This window comes from Serpula lacrymans (genome assembly GCF_000218685.1).
Source record: "Serpula lacrymans var. lacrymans S7.9 unplaced genomic scaffold SERLAscaffold_7, whole genome shotgun sequence".
Lineage (NCBI taxonomy): Eukaryota > Fungi > Basidiomycota > Agaricomycetes > Boletales > Serpulaceae > Serpula > Serpula lacrymans.
Genome location: NW_006763296.1, coordinates 2,227,452 through 2,254,165, shown reverse-complemented (window position 1 = coordinate 2,254,165; position 26,714 = coordinate 2,227,452). Strand labels below are relative to the sequence as shown.

Below are 26,714 nucleotides of genomic sequence, written 5' to 3'. Positions count from 1 at the left end.
TCATGTCACAGTAGCTGCTGGAAGAACAATTGAGGAAGCCTGTGCATAGAATACAGTTAGCATATGTACAAAACAATTTAGAATAGCTTACCTTTTTGATGGCGAGAACTTGTTCTTCGAAAGACTGTGATAAATAGTCAGAGAGATAGCAACATAATGAGAAAAAATAACACTTACTAAGATAACAGAGGGATTGAGAGCTTTGTAGTATGACCTGAAATCATCTCTTGGTCCGGAGTTTGTTTTTAACCAATCTTTAGCACATAGATTACTAAATATAAGGTCAGTAGCATCCGATAAATGAGAATTATACTACTCACTACGCTGTCAAAGCTTTGCTAGGTCGGAACTTCTTAGCCTTGGTCATCTTCTCCTCAACATTTTGCTGCTCTGTACTAGTTACCCATTTGGTAGGAACAAGTTAGTCGTTGGTAAACAACAGGAGGACTTGCTGAGTCCTTCCCCAAGATCTATTGGGGTTTATATACTAATACAGGTTGGTTTGTACATATGTACTGTACAGTTGCTAGAGGCAGTGGCTGCTGATGTCATGGGGCCTAGCCCGTGTGACCAGCTCCACTGCGTGGGATACTTGTAGCTAAAATAAGTATAGGGCAGTGCCGCGCGAGAAAGGTGGAGTTTGAACTAAAAGGGGAAGTGCCACATGGCACAATGTGAAAACTACAGTACAAGGTTAAAGCGGAGAATGTAAATTAAAGGAAAGGTCCGAAAATGAAAAGTAAGGTAAATGGTCACATGACTGGTCATGTGACTTGGAAAAAGTAAAAGTAAAAGTATGAAAAGTGGAGTGTGAGTAGGTACTGGTACGTCAATTGTAACACCAGGAATGATGGCACCAGGAAAGACATGTTTCTTCTTGTATCAGTTGTCTGGTGAGATGTCAAACGGGACCCATATGTAAATCTAACAGTTGGAAGCCTTGTTTCGATACAGTTAAGCTCCGTCTAGTAATAACATTAGTACTGAGTCCCCAGACTTAATTTGACCATCCTGTACAGCGTTGAGATAGTCTTGTCCTGTTAGGAGGTCGTCATAGACATCTAGGATGCCGTTGTCATGCACCAAAGTTGATTAGTAGCATGGACAGGTGTCAATAACAAAGTGAATATTCAAAAAGACTTGCCTTTGCGCCACACAGGCACAGTGCCACGTGGAATAGTAATTAATATTGCCTTTTTCAATCTTGTGGCTGATCAGCACCACCTCTATTAGGCAATCCAGTCACACTCACCTTTGCTTTCCATTTAGTACTTTCTGTGTTTCAGCATTTTGGCAAATTTTTGTGTTGCCACTGGCTACACATTGCATTGCGCCCTCGCCTTCATTGTTTGCCTTACTCCCCTTCCTTTGCCTAGCCCCACCATGGGCCCCTTCCTCTCCTTTTTATTCTCACACAATGGTCGTTTCTGGATCCCCATTTTAATCCACCTCTTTGTCACCTCCAGCCTCCTCCTCCTCATTTTCTTTGCTCCCCCACCATTTCTGATGTCACCGCTTCCTATCCGCTTCCATCGCCAATCTGTCAACTACCACATGCCACTGCTGATATCAGCAAAGCCCCGGCGGCCGGTCCAAATAGGGCAACAGGTCCATCTTCATGACGTCGATCTGCCATCATATACTATCAAAACATCAGTCGCTCGTCTTGCCTGGTTGGAGCGTGGGTGGGTAGTTTTTGAGCTGGAGAAGGTTCATCCCCTTGCATCACCCATGTTTATCGCTGTCCCATTCACTTGGGTACACTTATCTTTTATCCATTGTCTTCGCTACAGCTACACCTACCACATGCTGCCTGGGACTCACTTGTTCCAAATTGGAACTACTCCTCTCCCTCCCTCATTTGACTAGGTGGTCCAACACAACCAGTTCATTGGTAAGGCCATGGAACTGTCGGATTTGGACTAGGTGGTGGACTGGTGGCTCCAGTTTCTTTTTTTTCACCAGAACATTCATTTGCAGTGCGATTATTTTTGATTTTTGAATCATTTTTATGGACACATATTTTTTTAGAATGCCTGACTGACAATAAAGGAACTGTGTTGATACTGATAGTGTTTTTCCTTGCCCCTTTTTTTACTGCATCTTCCCATGACATCATGATTTTCCTGCTCTCTTTTTGCTATTGGACTTTACTTTATGGCTGTACAAACCTGTGACATTACTCACAGCATTCATTGTTCTATCCCTTTCTTTTCCTTTTTTTGACAACCTTATCCTGTACTACCTACGCAGGATTCATCAGCATACATTCCTTCCTTCATGTTCTTTCTCATTCTTTTTGCACAGCTATACTGTGCATAGCCTACTTTTCTTTTACTATATAAACCCCTGTATTCTACCTTGTAAAAAAAAGGAACAAGAACTCAAATCCAGACTTCTTCTCTAAATCTCAAGTTCACTACTCTGCTACTTGTGATCCAGTGTGGTCACAATACTTCCCACTGCTACCACTGTTAACTGCTGTCATTGTCACTCGTCGCTTTTTGAAAGTAATTGTCATCCCTTTCGATTAGAGTCCTTCTGAGCACTACAGTCTGTGCGTCAGGAGCCTGCTATCACTGGGAACTTTGTCACCTTGTCACTTTGTCATTCTCAAACCTACCTTGTGCTACAATTAGCAAGGTAGTGCTTGTCTATACTCGCCACAAAGCCCCTATCTTCTACATTCCAACTATCCCTCCTCCTCAAAACCCACACCCATACATCTCTGGGTTTTAGTTTGAAGGATCGTCATATGTACCACCCCATGAACAACCAGAGCACCCACTGTTTTAGGAGGCAAAGCCCATAAACAAGTTCCGTGGAATCTGGGAGGATTGTGTGTTAGTTTGTTTTGTGTGTGGTTTTCTAACAACAATTTGGCACTAATAGGATCACGCCAGAGTGCTTGAAGCTGTGGGCCAATAGGAATGGTATGGAAGGTCTGCCTCGGTACTTTCTTCTTGCCTCAACTTTGAGTCAATTGGTACTGATTGTATCAATGTTCGTTGCACATAGGGCAGACCTCAAATTTTGCAAAAGGGCCGGTGTATTCTAGGCAGCTGTTGAGACACATATCATTGGTGATACTATCTACTCCACTTGCTTCAGTTACATATTGTTTCACTTGATAGAAAGACATGATTCTGTCGCAGTGTTCTAGATGAAGCCTGTAGTACGCGTCCCGAGCTTTGTTGTAGGTTTCCTCGGATGCATTTGTGGTCATGAGGAATAAATCGAGAGCATAGCGGGTGTATGGATTGTCAAGAGATAGTATATGTTGAGGGGGGTTGTGGAGTCAAAAGGTGAAATCTGCCATGTCACTGGCGATGTCGTCGTCCAAAGAAGCCTCTTTAATCGCGTTGATGAATGCCATTGTCGTTTGTAGTTGTTCAAGTTGAGCGAGGTTAGTCATGTGCCGAAGATTGTGGTTAATTTCTTGCGGTTGGAGATCAGAATGATCAGGTTGAAGACTTTGATCCTAAATTAAGAGATCAGAATGAGTGTGCATTATAGCGAGGATAAGAAACATACCTGTAGATATAATGATTTCGGTCCACTAGGCCCTGCTACTGCATTGACTTGAATGGGTTATTTTCTGATCCTACTCTCGAGGTATTGATCGACTTTGGCTGATAAGTTTGAATCGCTTCGAAATTGAGCGTGTTGAGACCATGAGCGAGCAGATATTGACGAGCCTCCATTGCAGTACTGGTTGCAATCACACCATCGCCTTCCTTCCGTTGAATAACTGGACTCATCCATAGACCAGGTTCGCAGACACTGCTACGAGTGCACACGACACCACTGTGATCGTGATATCGCGGTGACATGGAGTGCACTCGAGGCAGCGCTCTGTGGTATCGCGGATCGTTGCGATCATAGATTGACAGAGTGATCTCGACACGATAGCGTGAGAACTTGTCGACAAAATTTCACGACGTATATCTACTTCTAAATAATTTTACAGATTTATATCTCCTTATTTCAATCTATAAATCTGGGCTTTTGGCTGGGAATCAACACTTACACTGGCAGCAACCGTGGTGCCAGCTAGTCACAGCTCAGAACACTGAAGGGACTGGTGGCATATATCAACAGGCTACTGCTATTGGTAATTGTATGGCTTTGAATGCTCAAAATGATGTATGGTCAACCTCCAACTCACATTTTTACCCATCCAGGTTAGCCGGTTAAGGCCCATGTTAGTCAGATAAGACCCTCAAAGGACCCCCCGCCCTCCAGCCTGACGTCTCGGAATTCGCCGGTGCGTACCCCTTGAATTACAACCAAACTACAAATTGTCTATCGCATCAGTCATGGAGATGGTTATGATACCAACATGCCTACTTCATATCCATATCCATAGTTAGATCATCTCTGTCACTTGTCTCCGACTGCCGAGAACGCCACCATGACTTTCCGTATGAAACCAAGATTTCCTCTCCCTTTTTGATAGGTGCAGCCGAGCTCCAGATGCTCATTCGTAGTTCTCCAGAAGATGTTCGGCGATCAACGAAGACAACATTAGGTTTACTTTTTACTCCGCGATAATCATTGATAAATCTGGCCTCGTTTCCAACTTTGCTTGCATCCACCCCGACACTCACGCCATCTTGAGAGCGGTAAAGAGAGAGATCGTAATCCGAGGTGGGTCTGTCATCGCAATGCACTTCGCCAATGTAGTCAAGTATATGGATTTTCGGAGCAATGTTCTTCGCAGCAAACAACCCGAATTGGCCTTTAGCAGGGTGAGAGCTGTCCGAGATGGCTTTTATGCGAACAAGAGTTTGAGACCTACTACAATGGCAAGATGAGACTGCACTCGAGGATGGGCTATCGGCAGGGACTTTGACCTTCGTCAGGAAAGACCGCATAACAGAAGTGACAGATGTATGATATTGTGGTACTGCGATGAACTGGACATTTGGTGGCCAAGAGGAGGGCTCAGTGTTGGTTCGCATGTAGAGGCAAACTGCGAATATTTGGCGAGCTGGGTGTAAACAAGTGTACATCGTACATACCGTTGACCATGGAAGTTGCCGACTCGGATGTGACCCCTCTTTCGTTCAAGTCTGTTTGCATGAAATCCATCGATATGTCAAGGCTTGAGTTATAATTGCAATGAGCTCTCAAGAGCCTACGCTTCAGGTGCAAATCAACCAGATAGACTATACGTTGGCGCAGCCTGGCCTTCTCGACAATGCGTCTTTACCCCGCGTACCCATAATCCGAATATACGGCCCCTCATCTACAAACCAAAAGGCTTGCGTCCACATTCATCAAGTGTATCCTTATTTCTTCATTGAATACAACGGAACCATCAATCCAGACTCTGGTTAGTTAAGGATTAATCATAGGGTACAAGATCTATGACACTGATCCCTCATATAGTAAATCGTTATATCGCGCAACTCACTGTATCTTTAAATCACGCTATTGCAATCTCTACTAAGCGTAATCCGACCAGTACAAATTCTCAGTATGTCCGTGCGATCATTCTTGTCAAAGGTGTCCATTTTTATGGATTTCACTCTTCCTATACGCCTTTCCTCAAAGTCCTCATGGCTGACCCGTCTATTGTCAATCGCGCAGTGACTATAATGCAGTCTGGGACAGTCATGCGGACGAGATTTCGAGTCTATGAAAGTCATCTGAGTTATATACTACAGTTTATGTGCGATTTCGGTCTTTATGGCTGTGGTTGGATTAACTTGGGCGAGGTTCATCAACGCGGACATGACGACGACGCCGAAGTCAGACAACAAGCCAGTTCCTTTTCTTCTCCCAAGGTGTCTCCTCATTTTCGTCAATCTCGCATGTCTCTCGAGGTAGACGTCATATCACATCAAATTTTGAACCGCCATCTGCTTACGGCTCTCAATGTGCATCACAAACTCACTATTCCCGGGCCTTCTCTTCCCAAGGAACCCTTCGTGATGAGCGTCCGAGAGCTTTGGGAAGACGAGCGGCGGCGACGGATAGCCAGCGGTCTCACTCCATCTCCGAATATACCAGTAGATCCTAGTGAAAATTCAAGAGGAAAAGGTGGTGAATGGGTCGCCGAGGCGAGATGGTGGGACGAACTCAGAAAGAAAATTGAACAAGAAAAGGATGTCCCTACTGCCATAGTGGGTGGCAACAAACGATGGGAGAAATGGGTGATGACTACGTTTGAAAGTGTTGAAGCGCTCTGGGAGGCTGAATACAAGACATGGAAACCTGGACAACACGAGACGGATACGAATCATATTACCCCAATCCATCAGGTTCAAGATGAAAACCCGTTCGAAAGTGCGACAGCTCCTGGACCTTGGAAACAACAAAGTACGATTCCGCAGAACATGGATCTTGATATCGACGAAAAAATGCTGTCTAGCCAGGAGATGAGCCAACTTGTAGAAAAAGAGGAACGGGCCTGGGAAAAACGATTTGGTGAAAACGATATTGTTGGTCATGAAGAAGTAGAAGATACGATTGGCGACGAGGACGGCCCTCGTGCTGAAGTTGAATTGTTTGCAGAATCAGAAGTCAACGATTTTACCAACGTCACGCAGAGGGGCACCTCCAGGTCAGTTTTACTAGTCTAACACTTTATGTGATATATAGTGACACTGACACCTTCCGAAGTTCCCCTCGCAAACCCATCGAAACAAATCATTCAAACCCTTTCCAAGATGCTTGGCTGAAGTTAGCGGGGTATGTTTCCAGGGCACGGAATATCTTGCTTGTTAATTGGAAATTTGTAGGAGAAAAAGACCTCGTCGCTCTGAGAGTCCTGAGCAGAAAACACCTACGAAGTAAATTTTTGAATCATATTGCTTTTTCCATTTCTCATTATCTTCTATGGCAAGGTCACGCAAAGTATTACCATATCCTGAATCCCCCACGAAGTAAGTTTCCATTATATAGTATCCGCTGTTATCCCTGAAGGTGGACTTCCTTTGCAGGAAAAAGGGAAGTCACCCCGACCTTTCTCTAGTATACGATGTCATCATGGACGATAAGTTCCACAGTAATTCATTGAGCAAATTGAGGTCTGCCTTAATTTCGTGTGCTGCGCTGTCCTGACTGGATTCACAATAGGGAGCTTGATGCCAGTTCTCAAGGTATTGGTGTAACCCATAAGGCTAATCAGGTCACATTGCAGTCGGATATTAATTGTCCACTGCCAACTATTGTACCCATCGTTACGATCACCAGTAGCGAAAGTAGTGTGTCGCAAGCAAATTCGTCACATGAAGGTCATGCAAACGTCTCTCAAAGTTCATCGTCCCTGTCAATGTGGGTCTCCCCGACTGTGAAGCCGCCCAGTTATGTTTATTCAAGCCCAGCCTCAATGCGCTCAAGCACAAACATTTATGTCTATTCAGTAATACCCCCGTCCGTATCCGAGCTTTTGAGCAGTTGTGAACAATACGGCATCCCTAGCAAGGTTTATCGCGATCCTTTCTACTCCAAGAATAGTGATGCGCCCGATCATCCCAGAGAATATGCTGGTCTCATCTACCGTCTTAAAGGTGGAGAGGGTGTGCAAAATTTGGAAGAGTGGCGTGATGGTGGACTTCCGCTCATGAACAGAAGCAAGTTATCAAGATATTCCAGTCGAATCAGCACGTCAGGATGGGAATATGCAAGCTGTCCCCCAAGTGTGAGAGAAGTGAAGAGATGGCTTCATGCCAACCCTCATCACGTAGTCTATAGAGAAAGGCCACAGTCACAGGTATGTTGTCAGGTTCCTTTGGATATCAACAGTCGTTTACATATCCTTGAGATCGAGGGACCAACGCCAGCCAATCCCTCTGGAGCGAGACTGGATGCAGGAGCGCGGTCTGAGTATAGTGTCCGCGAAAGCCAGAACATGACCATGTTGTCTCTTGAAGTTTTCGGTGAGTAAGTGTCCACCAATAGACCCACTTACCCCTCTCCTCATCACTCCTGTTAACAGCACCTTCTCGTGGTGATCGTGTGCCAGATGCGAATGTAGACGAAATCGTTGCAGTCTTCTATACGTTCTCTATTGATGGCCGCTCAGAGAACTACGAGAAAGGTATGGTTGTTGTCAAAAACGAACGTCTTGACCCACGTAGACTACGCAACTTCTGTGTGGAGGTTGTCCCGGACGAACTGGAGTTGCTGAACAAGGTCATTGATATTGTGATAGACGTCGACCCTGATATTGTCGTTGGATGGGAGGTGCAAACAGCATCCTGGGGATACGTGAATTCTAGAGGTCGACATTATGGTACGTGAATCAGTTTCATCATCTTTACATTAACCAAAGTGGATGCGAACGCTTCGAATCAGGCTTTGAAATCGGAGAGTTAATTGCACGTGCCCCTAGTAGAAATAATACTGGTGGTAATGACCAGTGGGGATTGAGAACATCCTCTACCTTTCAAGTCATTGGTCGACATGTTTTCAACGTATGGAGAATCATGCAAGTTGAGCAGAACCTTGGAATATATACATTTGAGAATGTAGCTTTTCATATACTTAAGCGGAGGTCTGTCCCACATGTTTTCATTTTGGCTTAGCTGATCGTCGTCGTCTACAGGATACCACGCTATAGCTTCTCGACACTGACAGAATGGTACAAAAGTTCCGATCCTGTGCACACATCGCGTTTGTTACGACATTTATCAGAACGCACCTCGACTGTACTTGACATATTGGACGAGGCCGAAACTGTCACGAAGAACGCGTAAGCAGATTTCTTCTCCTCACTTTGCTCTTTATTCGAACATATGGCTGGATTCACAGGGAATTTGCGCGCGTATTCGGAGTAGATTTTTTCTCCGTTATAAGTCGTGGCTCTCAGTTCAAAGTGGAATCGTTCATGTTCCGAATTGCTAAGCCCGAGAGCTTTGTACTTTTGTCTCCTAGTAAAGAAGATGTTAGTATAACTGACTATTCTATTTCTCTCCCCCACGATACTCAATAGCATCCCAGGTCGGCAAGCAGAACGCTGCTGAATGCATGCCTTTAATTATGGAACCTCTGTCAGCATTTTACAATGGACCACTAGTCGTTTTGGACTTTCAGTCATTGTATCCTTCTATCATGATTGCATATAATTATTGTTATTCTACCTGTCTCGGCCGTGTCGGAGAATTCCAAGGTCAAAATAAATTCGGTGTTACAGAGCTTCACCATCCAGCAGGCCTGCTTCAGAAGCTGCAAGACCACATTACAGGTGAAGTTCAGATTCATGCATGCTGTCACCATCCTAAGCTAAGGCATTTCCCTGTTTATAGTGGCTCCGAATGGCATTATGTATGTTAAGTCGGATGTGCGTAAAGGTCTTTTGGGTAGAATGTTGACAGAGCTCTTGGAAACGCGAGTTATGGTAAAACAGGCCATGAAGAGCGCTAGAGGGAACAAGGTAGACTATCTTTTATTCCGACGGATGCTTGTTGACTTAAATTCTTCGCTGTAGGCTCTGGGCAGAATTCTGGATGCTCGACAGCTGAGTCTGAAGTACATCGCGAATGTCACTTATGGCTACACTAGTGCTACCTATTCCGGTCGTATGCCTGCGGTTGAGATCGCGGATAGCATTGTTCAGAGCGGTCGCGAAACTCTAGAAAAGGTTAGTTCTGTCTGCGTATTGGTGTATGTAATCTGAGGGGTCCTAGGCTGTGCGGATCATCAATGCAACCAAAAAGTGGGGGGGAAAAGTGGTCTATGGAGATACAGACTCGCTATTCATTTATCTTCCAGGGAAAACTAAAGAACAAGCCTTTAGAATTGGACAAGATATGGCAGATACGATAACTGCCATGAATCCTGCTCCGGTGAAACTTAAGTTTGAAAAGGTCAGCTAACTCGATGAACAAAGGGCGAATATTGTTGACAAGCTTTGAAGGTGTATCTTCCTTGCGTCCTAATGGCTAAGAAACGATATGTGGGATTCAAGTATGAAAACCCTGATGATTCTGTGCCTGTATTCGACGCCAAAGGCATTGAAACAGTACGTCGCGACGGCGTAGCTGCACAACAGAAAATGACCGAGACTTGTTTAAAGTGGGTTCGCTCTGAAACTCTATATTGACATTGACAATTCACATCATTTTAGAATTCTATTTCGAACCCAAAACCTCAGTGAAGTCAAGGATTACTGTACCCGATCATGGTTGAAGATTTTACGGAACAAGGTATCGATACAAGACTTCGTTTTTGCCAAAGAAGTCAAACTGGGTACCTACAGGTATGCTACTCAGGGAATTTATCCTTGTGAAATTAATGCATCATCCTTCGAATCCAGCGATAAGGTACCACCTCCCCCAGGGGCCACTGTGGCAGCTAGGCGAATAATGCAAGATGAGAATGACGAACCTCAGTACGGGGAGCGCGTGCCATATGTCATCGTTAAAGGAGAGCCTCAATCACGACTGGTAGACAGAGCGGTCTCCCCAGAGGAATGTCTACGCAATCGGTACCTGCATTCCCGACCTCATTTGTATGGGCAGTGACTTACAGTTGTTCTGGGTGATAGCCGTTTAAGTCTGGACGGAGCATATTATATTTCTAGAGTGCTGATTCCACCACTGGAACGCATCTTCAATCTCGTCGGTGCTGATGTTAGGGCCTGGTACGACGAGATGCCAAAAACCATGAAAGTCGATCAAGTTGATCCTCTTTCATTGTCGCCCAGAAAAAACAAAGGCAATACAACCAACAAGTTCAAGATCGACGAACATTTTCAGAGTTCCCAATGTCTCCATTGCGGTGCACTGGCCCAGGAAGGTAAGCTCTTGGAGGGGATCAATTGCTTGAAATCTCGTAAACTATCTGTACTTCTTAGGCATATGCGATGCCTGTCGAAGGGACCCGCAAACGGTTATTCCAGCTCTTCTCGGACGCATATACAAAGCTGAAAGTAGAATGCTCAACACCCAACAAATCTGCGTATCTTGTACTGCCTCAGCTGCTGCGGAGCCCATCCGATGCGAGAACTATGACTGTCCCTGGTTTTTCGAGAGGACGAAAGCAGTATCGAAAAGCGAATTTTTGGAAGGTTTATGGGGTTTAATGGACGATATCGAGTTTAGTCAAGAATATTCCTACGAACGAACAGACGACCTTTTGTAGCTCGGAAACATACAATGAGAATACTCAAACGCGCTAAATTATACGTAGGATGAGAAACTGTCTAGAGTGGTAGACGCTTATCCTTATACAGATTGGTAGGCGCCAGCCATGGAAGGGTTGGCGGGAGTGCTGGGCTGGGTTGGGGGTGCAGTAGCTTTGGGCTGAGGCGCGCGAGGCTCGTCGTCGACTACTTGGTATCCGTCTCGACTGCTTGAAGTGAATCCGCCAGGCATCGACCACACTAGATAACGTTGGCGTTAGAATGAAAAGAAAAGATCTAGTGCGAGACTCACCAGTGGGGCCGGAAAGATTTGCTCCCAGACCAGAGAACTGGGCTCCCCTCTGACGGAGAGCAACAGCGAAAGCAGCCATGGTAGGAAGCTGAAGAAGAATCCAATAATTCGTCAACAAAAAACCACACTATGGATGAGACTGAGTTCTAGGGCGCTGACCTTGAGAATCAGTATCACGATAGTGATGAATCTGATGAACCCATGTTGATGGTTCCTAACCATCCAGATGATGTCGAATATAGTGGAGATGCTGAGAATACCAGTGAACTGCAAACATTGGGGTTTGAGTACACGTACAGGAATTAGAAACTTTTTGGGAACACACTGTTTTTAAAGACTGGACTGCCTCGGCGCTTTCTTGGGCATACATGCCGAAGAGAAATATAGGCAGGTTATATACTGGAGCTGCAAATGGGCTGATGGCGAAAGACAACACCTGTGAAACATTCACTCCCATGTTAGAGTTACTGGTGAAATGTTCGAAAAACGCAGGCACGAACGGTCTGAACGAGAACCAGTTTCGAAGGGTCGAGTCCCTGGATAAACTCTGCCATTGTCAAATGTCAAACGTTGGTTTCCTAGATATTAAAAATGAGGGACGATAGCTAGCGAGTGCTGGCTACTGAATATGCTGGATATGAAGATAAAAGACGTGAACAAGGGTAAGTAGTAAACTGTGACTGCAGCGCAGCGTTCACGGCATTAGCCGAACATCAGTCCCACACACCGCCATCGTGGTACTTGGTAACTTATCAGATCAGCGCGCCCACCACGGTTCTGGACACTGACAGTCACTAGTCACAGCTTGGACATCGTGGTCGACATCGAGCACAAGGATTGGCGCATATAGCTTATAACTATGGCACCGTTCGACACAGTCTACCCCGCTGATTCCATCGAGTTCTGCCCAAACGATGATGCCCGTGACATTTTCGTATGCGGGACTTACAAGTTAGAACAGCCTGAGCCAGATCCATCCGCAATATTAAAGTCTACAGAAGAAGTACTAGAGTCTAACGATGTGGAACAAGTAAAGCGTAAACAGATCAGACGCGGAAAATGTCTAGTATTTGAAGTGATTTCGCGCGATGGCAAGGAGTTGTGCGTTCCCTCTTTTCTAGTCTTTATTTTCGCATCCAAACTTACCTTCTATTTACCGTCGTTCATGTATTTTTGCAGCCAACAAATTCAAGAATTTTCACTTCCAGCTGTGCTCGATATGAAGTGGTGAATGCACTCCGTTTGGTAGTGTACCTGTCGAGTTGACGAATGATAGATAGGTGTCATAGACCTGCGGGAGCTAGCCCACTTCTTGGTATCGCAGATGCAGAAGGGAATATCACACTGCATGAATGGCGAGCCGACGAGGTAAGAGCACTATCTGGTTCTCGATGCCCAAAAAGAAATATGCCAACTGCTTTTTGACAGCGAAGACTCTCGCAGACCGTTCGCATACCATGCGTACCAGACGCGGAAGACGTTCTGTGCCTCTCACTTGATTGGTCGAACCGCCGTTATGCTACAACGTACGTCTATTTACACTCACAGCCCATTCAGGCTAAAATACGTGCCCCCCTTTTATTTTGCGTTTTCCAGCAGCGATATCAGCTCGTTAGTCGTATCCCTATCCAATGGCTCTCTCTGCATCTTACGCCCTGCCGAGTCTACAATGGCCATGAGCGACTCATGGCATGCACATGACTACGAGCCTTGGATCGCAGCATGGGATTATTGGAATACCAACGTTATATACTCTGGCAAGTCGTATATAGCCTCTTATTCTCGCGTGTGATGAGGCTTCTACTCATTTTATTGGACTTGTAGGTGGAGACGATTTGAAAATGAAAGGATGGGACGTGCGGCAGGGCTTTGATAGGCCCACGTTTGTCAATAAACGGTACGTCCCACATTCATTCAAACCCTTTTAGGGATTGCTCAATTCGAAGAATACCCTAGTTTCGACGCCGGAATTACGACTATCCAGTCCCATCCACACGTTGAGCACCTCGTAGCTGTAGGCAGGTGCGCAGTCTCGTCCTCATTTTCTCCTCAACAAACCCACTCCTATCTGTTGCCGCTCATTCATCTATGGCGTTGTATTGTTTGTCTGATGTATGTGAATCGACTAGCTACGATAACACGGTACGCCTGTTCGACGTCCGTAAGCCACTCGTGCCGGTTGTAGAAGCGGATGTGGGCGGTGGTGCTTGGCGCGTGAAGTGGCACCCATCTCCAAGGCGGAAGGATGATTTGTTAGTGGCATGTATGCATGACGGGTTCAAGATCGTTCGATTTAGCATGGACCTTGTAGGCATTGTGAAAGAAGAAGAATTTGTAAAAGGAGGAGAAGGATGGGAGGTAGTGAAGAGGTTTGATGAGCATGAGAGTTTGGCGTATGGTGTGGATTGGTGTTTTGATGATGCTGCAGTTGGACGTGGGAACGAGAGTGGGGAAAGCGAGAGTTTGATTGCTAGCTGTTCGTTTTACGATCACGTTTTGCATCTGTGGAGCGGGTGAGATCATGAGTCTATAAAGCTTGCGATCAGGTGAGTCTCAAACAAAAACAATATTGCTTGATATGATTGAGCAGCGATGAATAAGTTGATGTTGTAGCTGTACACGAATGCAGCAGGACGATTATGGTAGAAATACACGATGTAGTGGGCCTCACTCGCGGATCTCGCAAAAAGTAAATGATACACCAAGACGACCAGATCTACTGAGATAATCTAGGAGAAGAGATGCTGCCCCTTGAGGACAGCCATAAAAGGTGGAGGGCGGAGAGGCGGTATCTTTCCTGATAGGTGAGCCGGGCGGCCCGTATACTCGACTTTTATACGGTGCCGCTTGCCTCTCCTAAAGAGTGTAAGCTGCCAGCTGGATACAGTATGGTTAACGAATGCCATGAACATGAGATAGGGGTGATGACAGAGGGAAAGAAAAGTACTCACCCTTCGAGAAGCAGAACATGATAGTTCCCTCTCGCCACCTCGTGCAAGAGCTGCTGCTGAGCGAAGAGCACTGCATTAGCAAGCTGGGCTTTACTGGGGAAGTGCTTCAGATTGTCGAAGACGTATGTCCCACACGTGTCCATCTCCCTGACATAACTGATGTCGAGGTCTGCGTGTATTTGGTGATGAGTTGATTACGGCGAAGGTAGGCAAGCGAAGCACTTACCGTCGTCGTCGTCGTACACGGGCACGGGATCGATGGCTATACAACCGACTACCTCCCAAGAGGTTTCTTTGTCACTCTTTTTCCGACGGAAGAACGCGAACTTCATAGCGGGCAGCTCGGTGGGACGAAAGAAAGGCTAGCACGACTTTCAGACAGAGAAACAGACTGCGGAGGAGGGAGAGCGTGCTGACATTATAAACATGCTGTTCGGGAAGAGTCATTATAAACGACGACGACACCCAGACTACAACACCGCCACCCGGGATCTAACGCTAGGGGCACTGCGTATCTTCGGCTGTACACCTCACCCCTATTCTAACCCCAAATCGTAATCATGATGATCAATGCGGAAGATTTTATTGAAGATGCCGGGAATAAGTTGCGGCGCTGAATATGAATTTGAACATTATGAATGGACGGAAGCCTTGAATGAAGCATGTGCGTAGATGGGTCATTGATATCTTTGCATATGATTGATATGGATCCCGGCTTCCACTGACTGATACTGAATTAGCAGTGTCGATGTTGTTCCAAGTGATAGCTCGACAGATATAGGTCACTTGCCATAAGCTACCGCAGCTCTACTGGGTTAGAGAGGGGGGCGTGGACGACAACCGAGAGGTGACTCACCATCATTACGTTCTTCCTAATCTTGCCATAGATGCCATAGACGCGGCACCGACATATGTTTACCTTCAATCCCAGTATTTGCACAGCTCCGAGTATTGATCGGCCGGAAATGTGCTGATACATTTCAACCAGTGCAGAAATCAGAAAGACACCTGTTTGGTAGTCGTCTTCTATTAATATCTGCCATATTACTCTCTGCTCCTTGCATTCGCTTGTTTTCCTGAACAAATAACTAGATACCACTTGCGTCGATGATGTAGACTCGCTGTGATATCGTGTTTCGTAGATTGTAAGCGGGACCGCCCTTGTCCGAGTTACATCCTACTTTGCGGCACGTAGTAGCCCAACAATATCAATGGGTAGATAGTCAAACCGAACACTACAGAGTGTTCCGTGGGTATAGAATTCGTTGCTAGTTTTATGTAACGCAAGAGAATATGCATGGACTATGCATGGATTATGATTGTCGTCGTCCGCGTCAAGTCTCGTGAGGACTTATTCGACGATTATTTATTGTGGCAACTGACGCCACAGATGTAAGGTGCAATTGCTGCTGAACATAAGAGTGGCCCATGGTCAGGGTCACGAGGGTCAACTGGTATAAATATCTATTATGGGTGTCTATATCAAACGATAGCTTTCTCAGCCTACTGACAACGATAACTAGCAAATATGAAGAATATGAAGGAAAATAATAACAAATGAATGGTGCGCTTGAGTTTGTCGAAAGGAGTGTGGTGGTCAGTCACATGGTGAGAGACAATATTCAAGAAATGATATGAATATGGTGAATAATGAAGCTGAGAGAAGATCCGGTACGTTTCAAGCGGTTACGGTGCTGCAATAGCAGTTACATCGCGTTATGGCTGCGACTAAACTTCGTCGGTCGAGGTTGAGGCACTTTCAAGCACAAGTTCTGGCGAATTTTCTCCATGTCCTTGCTTCCTAACTGCATATACTCCTTGCAGTAATTCTCTGCTCCACCAAACTTTTCTCTTATCAACACCAGTGTCGCAGCCATTGCCTCAGGACTGGAAGGAATAGTGAGTACAATAGCCAGGCTAAAATGATGACAGACTCACGGTGCACTAAGGAAATTCGTTAACCCTTTAGGATTGTTCTGATATGCTACGTCACGTGCTTCAAACTCCTCTATCAACCTCGGCATTGCAGACTGTAAGCCAACGCCCGACAATGCATAATCTGCAATGATGTCGTCATACTGAATACCCAAAACCTAAAATTGGGGAGGGTAAGTCTATCGCACACTCTATGAGAGAGCTTTTCGTACCATTAGAAGTAGAGCAATTGCTATTCCTGTCCGGTCCTTTCCAGCTGAATTCAAAGTCAATGACAAGGTTTAGATTGGATAGTTGGAAACGACTCACCAGAGCAATGGACTAAAACCGGCTTGTCGGGATTGTCCCTAAGATAAGTAAAGAAACGTTTGAAGCCCTCTCCATTTGTATGCAGTGTCTCGGCGTATGCTTGGATAAAAGCCTACCACAGCTATCTGTTAGCATATTGACTCTTTGCTTGACTAAAACGAACTTACTTGTAGTGGGTGCTTTTCGTAGACCTCAAGTCTAATGCGAACAGTCGGTTAGTTATACGCCAATGCAGAAATATACTGAACAGACTCACGTCTCAGCAACATCCGAACCATCATCAGAGCCATCCTCTAAGCGCACATCAACGATGGTTTCAATTCGACGTTCGAAAAGTTGTCCTTTCCCATATTGCGTTATCCCTACGGTATCGGCGCCCCGATAAATGATGCCTGGCTTGACCTTGACAAATGGAGACCTCGCAGAGACATCCACAGTGCGGACATTGTCTACGCCGTCGATGAAAACAAACGGAGGAGGCAAAGGCTGAAGCACGTTCTGCCGAATTTTGTCTATATCTGCAATTTCTAACCCCATATACTCCTTGCAATAGTTCTCTGCTCCGCCAAATACCTCCCTTATTAACACCAATGTCGCAGCCATGGTCTCAGGACTTGACCGGATGATAAGCAACAGTCCGATTAACGGTCAAAGCCAACTCACAATGCACCAAGGAAATTCTTCAATCCTTCGGGATTGTCTTTATACGCCTGGTTACGATCTTCAAACCCTGCCATCATGCTCGGCATCGCAGACCCTAAGCCAATGCCTGACAGAGCATAATCTTCAATTACGTTATTGTCGTGGACACCGAGGATCTAAAAATGGCAAGTGTGAAATTGCATAGAGTGGGAAAGAAGGTATCTGTACCATTAGAAGCAGAGCAATTGCTAACCCTGTCCGGTCCTTTCCAGCTGAATTCAAAGTCAATGACAAGGTTTCAATTGGATGGTTGGAAGTGATTCACCAGAACAGTGGACTAGAACCGGCTTGTTAGGATTGTCCCTAAGGTGAGTGAATAAACGTTTGAAGCCCTCTCCATTTGTTTGCAGTGTCTCGGCGTATGTTTGGACAAAAGCCTACCACAGCTATTGGTTAGCATATTTACTCTCTGCTTGACTAGAAAGAACTTACTTGTAGTGGGTGCTTTTCGTAGACCTCAAGCCTAATGCAAACAGTCGAATGGTTATATGTCAATACATAAACATAGCCAAAAAAAAAACCCACATCTCAGCAATCGTCGAATCAGTTGTTTCAGAGTCATCAGGTAAGCGAACATCGATGATAGTGTCGACTCCGCGTTTATCAAGCTCTGCTTTCCCAATATCTGTCATCCCTATGGTGTCGGCACCGCGATAGATCAAGCCTGATTTGATATTGACAGAGGAAGATCCAGCAAAAGCGTCTATGCTGCGGACGTTGTCCACGCCCTCGATGAAAACGAACGGCGAGAGCACATTCTCGCGAATTTTGTTGATGTCCGCGCTTTCCAGTTGCATATACTTCTTGCAATAATTCTCTGCTCCGCCAAATATTTCTCGCACCATCATCAGTGTCGCAACCATGGTCTCAGGGCTTGAGCGGTTAATAAGCAAACCAGCCTGAGTTATGGTCAATGCAAACTCACAATGCACCAAGGAAGTTCTTCAACCCTATAGGATTGTCCTTATATGCCTGATTATTAGCTTCAAACTGTGCCACCAACTTTGGCATTGCAGATTTCAAGCCAATAGTCGACAGAGCATAATCTTCAATGATGACTTCATCGCGGACGCCCAGAATCTAAAGTCGGGATATATCAACTTATGGCATACAGAGAGAAAAAAATACCGTACCATTAATAGCAGAGCTATCACTACTCCTGTCCTGTCCTTTCCAGCTGAATCCAAAGTTAATACCTATAGTTTGATTAGTTGCCAGCGATTGTACGCGACTCACCCGAGCAATGGACTAGGACTGGCTCGTTGGGCTTGTCCCTGAGATGCATGAAGAAAAGTTTGAAGCCCTCTCCATTTGTTTGCAGTATATTCGCATATGCAGTGATGAAAGCCTACCACAATTATTCGTGAGTACACTGGCTTTCTGCTTGACTAGAAAGAACTTACTTGTATCGGTTGTTTTTGATAGACCTCAAGCCTAATGCAAACGGGCGGTTTATTATGCGTCAATATAGAAAACATGCAGAAGATGCTCACATGTCAGCAATCTCTGAATAGGTTGATGCTTCAGAGTCATCGGGTAAGCGTATATCAATGATAGTGTTGACTCCGAGTGTAGCGAGTTCTGCTTTTCCTATATCTGTGATATTTATGGGGTCGGCACCACGATAGATCAAGCCAGGTTTGATATTAACAGAGGGAGATCGAGAAAACGCATCTATCCTGCGGACGCTGTCCACGCCGTTGACAACGACAAAGGGTGGGGGCAATACGACGAGAGACTCCTTGGGTTGAGCCATGGCTGGTAGATGGGCGTGCAGAGCTCGATGCGAATGAATGAGTATAGGATAATGGTGCACCCCTTCAGAGTCTCGTCCTTAAATACCTGTTTCGACATGAGCGCCAGCTGTCTGAGGAACAAGCCAGCTGTCGTTCCTCAGACACAGACCATGCACACAGAACACGGCATCAAGGTCTAGACAAGTTCCGAATATTTCATTGTTGTAGTTATTATTGCCATGTCCTTCTTGCTTCGTCCACTAGTCAAATGTTCAGAAGGCAGAAGATGAAGATTTCACCAAACTTGGCAAGGAAACGGACAGTATTAGCACTAGTACTGTGTTTCGAAAAGCCGCTGTACCACCTTCCAGATCTGTTTGAATTTTGGATTCCCTTATGAGGGTCCGTGGTTGAAGGCGTGTTCCTGGCGCTGGTTGTCTCCGGTAATTGACACAGTGCAAATGTCTAGTTTGAATGGTCCCGACCTATGTATCACCGATGCTCTCGTGAAGTAAAGACCTTCTGCCATTGGAACGTATAATGTTTAGCTGATATAGGAAACAACTAGGAATTCAGTACGAGTTCTTTCGTGATGAAGATCAGAAGAAACCTCTTGTTAGCTAAGAGTAGATCGCCGCAGCTCTGAGTCATGGCACACACCGGTAGCGTCTATGGGACGAATGTATAATACTTACCTTCCCATTTGCTTGCCCATATATAAGCGAATACCCAAATACGCAAAAACAGCTTGAACCGGAAAGCGGGGGGATGTCATATCCATATGGCTATAACGTGTTGACGCTTGGCGGCGACATTATTATGATGAGAATCACAGGAAGAAATGCCTGCAATCAAGTCAGATAACGGTACACCATACATGCTGCCACTTGACATACCATGCCTGTTCAAGCGAGCCAATTCCTTCCCTGGCTGACAGGAGAGCTTCAAATACAGGAGGGACTGTTTTTATGTACCCATCATCCAGCTGCCAACAGCAAAAAAGCTCCTTCTCGTAATTGTGTAACTCAGTGTAATACGAGCTGGCAACTTGAAATGCTTTGTGAGTTAAGAGACAAAACTTTAATAATTAGTTCCACCATCAATATCTGAGCATCCTTGCAATGTGTTACTGTTTTCCAGCCAGACCTTCCCTGCGACCATTATAACCGATTTCAAGTTTTCGTGGCTCGTGACCAGGTGCGACTATGTCTATCGCGGGGTCGCGGAGCGTTGATCTGAGTTATAATCCTACCTACAGGTTTGTCGCAAAAATCCATTTTTCCTGATTCGTCCGAATTTGGCCTGATAAGGTTGTCAGAAATTTAAACAGCAGATTGAATACAAAACACTGCGGACAGGTCAGATCAGAGACCTGTCAGAATGATAAAAGTAACAACTGAGATGGGTGAATATGCCATCATGACCCGGCTGACCCAGCTGATCACTATGAAGTTCCAGAGTCTGATGATTGGGCTCACCAGGTTGACTTGTCAGTTCAGACTGAGCACTGTGATTGAGCTAATCACGCTATTCCAAGCTATACTGCCATATTAGTGCAAGAAATTGTGTAGAGTAATGGGAAAGTAGTGGTGCAATTATATTGATAATCATCAGGTAGTGGTAATTCATCAGGAAACTGGGGAGAACCCGCTATACCCAGGCGGAGTTGATAATCAGTCACCAACATGCCATGCTGGAATAACAGCCTATAAGCTATTATCTGGACTTATCACGATGCTGAGTATACTATACCTTTGAAATATGGCAGAATTGTGCCAATATTAACCTGGTAATTGATAATATGTGTTTTAACAGCTGGGAATAAAGGTAGCCTATACAGCATTCATGTCTGGTGTAGATATGACCTTATTATTTGTTAGCAGCTGGTGTACTAGGTCTTAGCAAGGTGTTGAGTACATTGTAAACATCTAACTAGTGATATATTCATCAGAGGCTCTTATAAAGTAGAAGTAGAAACTAGAGGTAGCATTGATGGCCAACAAAATCTAATTTAGTATGGTAACACTGATATCATAGACAAGTCTCGGACTTGGAGTACTACTTAGTCCCAAACAAAAGCACCATCATCGTCCACCGCATATATTTGGTTCATTGCTATTAAGGTTTCATCATCAGTGTCCAAGTTGTTGTCTGAGTCTTTATCTGAGAAGTAGCCCAACCATTGGATGCTGGATGCACAATGTAACAACCAAAGTTTTGATACTCTGGCGCACAACTCAGACAAAGCTATAAAGGTAGTGAGGGGAGTGGTTACCCTTAGGATAGGACCGAGTTAGTTGTGGGTAAACAACAGGAGGACTCACTGAGGAGTCTCCTTGATCTATTGGGGTATATATACTACTACAGATTGTTTGTACATGTGTACTGTACAGTTTATGGAGGCAGTGGCTGATGATATCATGGGGCACAGCCCGTGTGACCAGCTCCACTGCATGAGATACTTGTATCTAAAAATAGAAAAAGGCAGTGCAGCGCGAGAAGTGGAGTTTGAACAATAATAGAAAGTGCCGCATGGCACAGGGTGTGAAAACTACAAAAGAAAGTTGAAGAGGAGAATAAAATTTAAAGGCACAAAAATTGTGTTATTGTAACACACAGGTTTGTACCACCTTACAAATAAAAATGCTACTCGGCGTGATTGATAGTCAGTGGTTCTGAAATCAACATATACAATATTAGCATGATAGATTCCCAGTACACGGACATAGCAGAATGGATGAGACTGGGTGCCAGTATCATCACAAGGAGACAATAACATGACATTGCAATGCGAGGTTCGGGGATTGATGATGTCTTGTACTCTGTGGACATCATAAGTAGTATAATTGAAATTGGGGACCCCTATTGGAGATAACCATTTCTGGTAATCTGTGGGTAGACCATACAGAATCTTTAAATAAATCTGCTGTACCAGCAGCAGTAACAGTTTTGTTGGTGGGAATGAACACCACTTCTTTGGAGAAGCAATCTACTACCACCATTACTGAATCATACCCATTTGATTCAGGTAGATCCGTTATGAAATCAACCAATATGTCCTGCCAGTGACCAGTTGGTATCGGATTTGGCATAAGTTTACCGGCCGGGGGTTGATGCGAGTTCTTTGCCATGGCACATCTTAGACAGGATTTTATATATTCCTGTACGTCTTTGACCATGCCAGGCCATATATAATTTCTGTAGATCAACTCCATTGTTCATTGCCACCCAGGGTGCCCAGCCACTGGAGTGTTGTCATGTCTATCTATTGCTTTGATCCTTGCAGACTCAAGCACATAGATTTTGTCTTTGTAATGAAAGAGCCAGTCTTCCCATAAATAATGTTCATTGCCATCAAGGCACACCTTCTCTTCTGAGGAGATGTCTTTCTTAAGACTTCCAGAAGATCAGAGTCCTGCCCGGTTCAAACATTAGCAACCCTAGATTGATCTATCAGGGTGACACCTTTGTTGTCATCTTTGATGCTGTTGGCATGATCCCCTCTTCTAGATAAAGTGTCCGCTTTCCCCATAGACGTTCCAGGCTTATGAATTAACTTATAATTAAACCCTGACAAGTACACCGCATAGTGGGCCTGTCTTTGGTTCAAGTCTTGGGTCGTCATAAAATACTCCAGATTCTTATGATTGGTCCAGATGTTAAACTGGTGCCTAGCACCTTCTAAGTAGTGCCGTCAGTGCTCTGAAGCTCTAATGATGGTTAGCATCTTCTTATCATAGAATTGATAGTTGCACTCTGTAGGTGACAAACTATGCAATAAATAGGCACAAGGCCTCCAAAGATTGTCAGGGCATTTAATTAATAAAACAGCCCCAGTAGCAAAATCAGAAGAGTCAGTTTCTAGCCGGAACTCTTTGTCTAATTTTGGAAATGCTAATATGGGCGCCGTTGTAAACACCTGTTTAAGCTTATCACAAGCTTCTTGTCCTTTGACAACCCAGTGCCAGACAATGCCCTTTTTAGCGAGATTGTTTAATGGTCTTGTTATCTTTGCGAGGTTTTCAACAAACCTTTGGTAGAAATTGTCTAAGCCAAGGAAGGCCCTCCTTTGACGCAAGTAGGTTCAGGCCAATCCAAAATAGCTTGAACTTTCTCAGGATCCATCCTGATTCTGTTCTGGCCATTTATCATACTGAGGAAGTCTACTTCCTTTACTTTAAAGTTACATTTTTCAGGTTTGACGAATAGGTCCTGTTCCTGTAAGTGTCGAAGGACTTCTTGCACAATCCTGTCATGCTCAGCCTCATTATCTGACTTCGTAAATATCAACAAATTGTCAATGTAAATGACGACACAGTTTTCCATATCCACAAAGATTTTATTCATCATGCTCTGGAAGGTTGCCGGTGAATTGGTCAACCCAAAGAACATAACAAGGGGTTTGAAGAATCCTCGGTGGCACGTGAACACGGCCTTCCAAGCATCTTCTTCTTTGATTTGTACATTATTGTACCCCCACCTGAGATCCATTTTCATTAAGATCTTGGCACCAGCCAACTTGTCTACTAGCTGACTGATCAAAGGCAGCGGATATGTATTTTTAACCGTGTACTCATTCAAGTAACGATAGTCCATAATCATACGCTTCTTACCATCCTTTTTAGGAATGAAGAACACCGGGGATGTCATAGGGCTTTTGGAAGATCTGATGTAACCCTTCCTAAGCTGTTCATCTATGAAACTTGAAACCTCATCTCTTTCTGGAGCAGAGAGGGGAATCATGTGTCCTTTTCTTGGTTTGAACGTATCCTTCAAATCTATAGCATGGTCCCAAGGCTTAGCCTCTGGGAAGCGCTCTGATTTATGTTTTGAAAAGACTTTCCAGAAGTCATGGTACTCTGGAGGTACCAGCCTCTTAATCTCTTCCTCAGGTTTTACTTCATCATTGTCATTGTCAATCTTATCTAAAGATCCAAGCTTGGCATAAATGTGACCAGTGTTTAACCTTTCATCAAGCTCAGTTTGATAAACATGACTCGACTTACCCAAGTCATCACACTCCTGAGGGCAACGTGACAATGTGACAACTCCTGTCTGCCAGTTGATCTCAGGATTGTGTTTAAATAGCCAGGTCCAGCCTAAGATTAAATTAATCTTCCATAGTTGGGTAGCTTCGGCGGTGACTCTGTGACCTTGGTACTCGACAACAAAAAAACATTTGTGTGTAATGCAGCCACCCACATTAACCGTACTGTCAATGTTATAGTCAGGAATAGATACATCTAATTTTACAAGGGGGAGTCCAATTTGCTCCGCCAAGACCTGATCTATAAATATTCCGTTAGCACCTTAATCAAGCAGTGTGCTGGTTGGGTGTACTATGCCTCGGGCGAGGTTTTCCACACCAACATCTAAACAGATCTCCTTTTGGAATAAATATGTGTGCATCAACACATGCCTTGGGATTTCTGTGGAAAGTGGCTCCGAAGAAAAAGGAGAAATATGAAGAGAAACATGTTTTTCTACTTTATGATTTTCTAGATTTTTATTTTTATTTTTACCAGAATCAAGCACCCTAGTGTTTGATAAAATTGGATAATGACAAGGCCAGGGATTGAACCTGGAACCTTCTGGATACATGCCAGCTGCTCTACCAATTGAGCTATATGGCCAAGGTTATACAATGTAGGATCTTAAACATGACATGCAACCACGGACGTCTTACACAGAATAGCTGCTGCATACTGGGCTGGCTTACAAATCAGAGGTATTATCCTATGGGGTATTGGTATGTCAGAGTATATTCTAACAGTGTTTGTCTCACCGGGGCCACGCTCCAAGGGAGACACTGGTGCAGCGGTAGTATCATAAATATTACATTTACAGTTTTGCATACAAGTACATACTTCTGATAACAAGTTGAGAAATTTATTTATGAATTGGGGGGCCACCCCCGTATTTCCTTTATTGCTCGTGCAACACCCCGGAGCAGGGGCCACTTTGTTGTGGTTTACTTCATTGTTTCAAGGAGCAAAGGCACCCAAGTGACCTAAGCTCTGAACTCCTTTCCCTGAGCTTTCATTTTGTTGACCTGCTGGTCATAGAAGAAAGCCCGGATTTTGTTGTACAAACGACCGGCCAGAGTATTGAGCTGATCATCTGTTGTCGATGATGAGAACTGCTGTTAGAAAACCACACACAAAAACAAATTAACACACAATCCTCCCAGATTCCACGGAACTTGTTTATGGGCTTTGCCTCCTAGAACAGTGGAGTGGTCTGGTTGTTTGTGGGGTGGTACGTATAAAGATCCTTCAAAGTAAAACCCAGAGGTGTATGAGTGTGGGTTTTGAGGAGGAGGGATAGTTGAATTTATAGAAGATAGGGGCTTAGTGACGAGTATAGATGAGCACTACCTTGCTAATTGTAGCACAAGGTAGGTTTGAGAACGATGAGGATGACGAGGTGACGAGGTTCCCAGTGATAGCAGGCTCCTGACGCACAAACTGTAGTGCTCAGAAGGACTCTAATCGAAATGGATAACAATGACTTCAAAAGTGGGAAGTGACGATGACAGCAATTAACAGTGGTAGCAGTGGGAAGTGTTGTGACCACACTGGATCACAAGTAGCAGAGAGTAGTGAACTTGAGATTAGAGAAGAAGTCTGGATTGGAGTTCTTGTTTTTTTTTTTTACAAGGTAAAATACAGGGGTTTATATAGTGAAAGAAAAGTAGGCTATGCACAGTATAGCTGTGCAAAAGAATGAGAAAGAACATGAAGGAAGGAATGTACGCTGATGAATCCTGCGTAGGTAGTACAGGATAAGATTGTCAAAAAAGGAAAAGAAAGGAATAGAACAATGAATGCTGTGAGTAATGTCACAGGTTTGTACAGCCATAAAGTAAAGTCCAATAGCAAAAAAAGAGCAGGAAAATCATGATGTCATGGGAAGATGCAGTAAAAAAAAGGCAAGGCAAAACACTATCAGTATCAACACAGTTCTTTTATTGTCAGTCAGGCATTCTAAAAAATATGTGTCCATAAAAATGATTCAAAAATCAAAAATAATTGCACTGTAAATGAATGTTCTGCTGAAAAAAAAGAAACTGGAGCCACCGGTCCACCACCTAGTCCAAATCCGACAGTTCCATGGCCTTACCAATGGACTGGTTGTGTTGGACCACCTGATTAAACGAGGGAGGGAGAGGAGTAGTTCCAATTTGGAACAAGTGAGTCCCAGGCAGCGTGTGGTAGGTGTAGCTGTAGCGAAGACAATGGACAAAAGATAAGTGTACCCAAGTGAATGGGACAGCGATGAACATGGGCGACGCAAGGGGATGAACCTTCTCCAGCTCAAAAACTACCCACCCACGCTCCAACCAGGCAAGACGAGCGACCAATGTTTTGATAGTATACGATGGTAGATCAATGTCTTAAAGATGGACCTGTTGCCCTATTTGAACCGGCCACCGGGGCTTTGCTAATATCAGCAGTGGCACGTGGTAGTCGACGGATGGGCGACGGAAGCGGATAGGAAGTGGTGACATCAGAAATGGTGGGGGAGCAAAGAAGATGAGGAGGAGGAGGCTGGAGGTGACAAGGAGGTGAACTAAAATGGGGATCCAGAAACGACTGTCGGGTGAGAATAAAAACGAGAGTAAGGGACCCATGGTGGGGCTAGGCAAAGGAAGGGAAGTGAAGGAAACGACAAAAACGAGGGCGCAATGCAAT

At 44.7% G+C, this 26,714-nt stretch overlaps 9 protein-coding genes across 9 annotated transcripts; 3 read left to right on the top strand and 6 right to left on the bottom strand.

Moving 5' to 3' along the window:
- SERLADRAFT_438546 (uncharacterized protein) lies at positions 1 to 367 on the bottom strand (the record flags this gene model as incomplete). The annotated part of the gene is made up of 4 exons (XM_007318902.1): positions 1 to 39; positions 92 to 124; positions 178 to 271; positions 321 to 367. 4 exons carry the CDS (start codon positions 365 to 367, stop codon positions 1 to 3), a joined length of 213 nt encoding a protein of 70 aa, XP_007318964.1.
- Positions 368 to 2,375: 2,008 nt separating this feature from the next.
- On the top strand, positions 2,376 to 2,534 carry SERLADRAFT_390955 (uncharacterized protein; the record flags this gene model as incomplete). The annotated part of the gene is made up of 1 exon (XM_007318901.1): positions 2,376 to 2,534. A coding segment is annotated over one exon (159 nt), but the record flags the coding sequence as incomplete, so codon positions are not given.
- Positions 2,535 to 4,256: 1,722 nt separating this feature from the next.
- On the bottom strand, positions 4,257 to 4,972 carry SERLADRAFT_468952 (uncharacterized protein; the record flags this gene model as incomplete). Its single annotated transcript, XM_007318900.1, has 2 exons — positions 4,257 to 4,741; positions 4,802 to 4,972. 2 exons carry the CDS (start codon positions 4,962 to 4,964, stop codon positions 4,347 to 4,349), a joined length of 558 nt encoding a protein of 185 aa, XP_007318962.1.
- A 152-nt stretch (positions 4,973 to 5,124) lies between these two features.
- Positions 5,125 to 11,222, top strand: SERLADRAFT_361773 (uncharacterized protein; the record flags this gene model as incomplete). The annotated part of the gene is made up of 16 exons (XM_007318899.1): positions 5,125 to 5,338; positions 5,395 to 6,584; positions 7,091 to 7,889; positions 7,949 to 8,245; positions 8,308 to 8,506; positions 8,558 to 8,704; positions 8,764 to 8,896; positions 8,953 to 9,196; positions 9,258 to 9,385; positions 9,440 to 9,592; positions 9,639 to 9,818; positions 9,869 to 10,026; positions 10,079 to 10,210; positions 10,268 to 10,438; positions 10,499 to 10,749; positions 10,808 to 11,222. The coding sequence occupies 16 exons, from the start codon at positions 5,125 to 5,127 to the stop codon at positions 11,092 to 11,094; spliced, it is 4,683 nt and encodes a 1,560-aa protein (XP_007318961.1).
- A 793-nt stretch (positions 11,223 to 12,015) lies between these two features.
- Positions 12,016 to 13,904, top strand: SERLADRAFT_438542 (uncharacterized protein; the record flags this gene model as incomplete). Its single annotated transcript, XM_007318898.1, has 9 exons — positions 12,016 to 12,049; positions 12,266 to 12,488; positions 12,567 to 12,614; positions 12,668 to 12,755; positions 12,816 to 12,913; positions 12,984 to 13,131; positions 13,184 to 13,284; positions 13,344 to 13,409; positions 13,517 to 13,904. The coding sequence occupies 9 exons, from the start codon at positions 12,016 to 12,018 to the stop codon at positions 13,902 to 13,904; spliced, it is 1,194 nt and encodes a 397-aa protein (XP_007318960.1).
- Positions 13,838 to 15,674, bottom strand: SERLADRAFT_468934 (uncharacterized protein; the record flags this gene model as incomplete). The annotated part of the gene is made up of 5 exons (XM_007318897.1): positions 13,838 to 14,264; positions 14,339 to 14,507; positions 14,565 to 14,700; positions 14,756 to 15,134; positions 15,195 to 15,674. 4 exons carry the CDS (start codon positions 14,783 to 14,785, stop codon positions 14,117 to 14,119), a joined length of 483 nt encoding a protein of 160 aa, XP_007318959.1.
- Positions 15,675 to 15,778: 104 nt separating this feature from the next.
- On the bottom strand, positions 15,779 to 17,353 carry SERLADRAFT_468928 (uncharacterized protein; the record flags this gene model as incomplete). Its single annotated transcript, XM_007318896.1, has 7 exons — positions 15,779 to 16,225; positions 16,277 to 16,431; positions 16,486 to 16,529; positions 16,583 to 16,694; positions 16,750 to 16,780; positions 16,839 to 17,195; positions 17,246 to 17,353. 7 exons carry the CDS (start codon positions 17,329 to 17,331, stop codon positions 16,045 to 16,047), a joined length of 966 nt encoding a protein of 321 aa, XP_007318958.1.
- Positions 17,354 to 17,452: 99 nt separating this feature from the next.
- Positions 17,453 to 18,488, bottom strand: SERLADRAFT_468926 (uncharacterized protein; the record flags this gene model as incomplete). Its single annotated transcript, XM_007318895.1, has 4 exons — positions 17,453 to 17,496; positions 17,550 to 17,661; positions 17,717 to 17,747; positions 17,810 to 18,488. Coding segments are annotated over 4 exons (525 nt in total), but the record flags the coding sequence as incomplete, so codon positions are not given.
- A 5,566-nt stretch (positions 18,489 to 24,054) lies between these two features.
- SERLADRAFT_343515 (uncharacterized protein) lies at positions 24,055 to 24,330 on the bottom strand (the record flags this gene model as incomplete). The annotated part of the gene is made up of 1 exon (XM_007318894.1): positions 24,055 to 24,330. A coding segment is annotated over one exon (276 nt), but the record flags the coding sequence as incomplete, so codon positions are not given.
- Between the last annotated feature and the right edge of the window lie 2,384 nt (positions 24,331 to 26,714).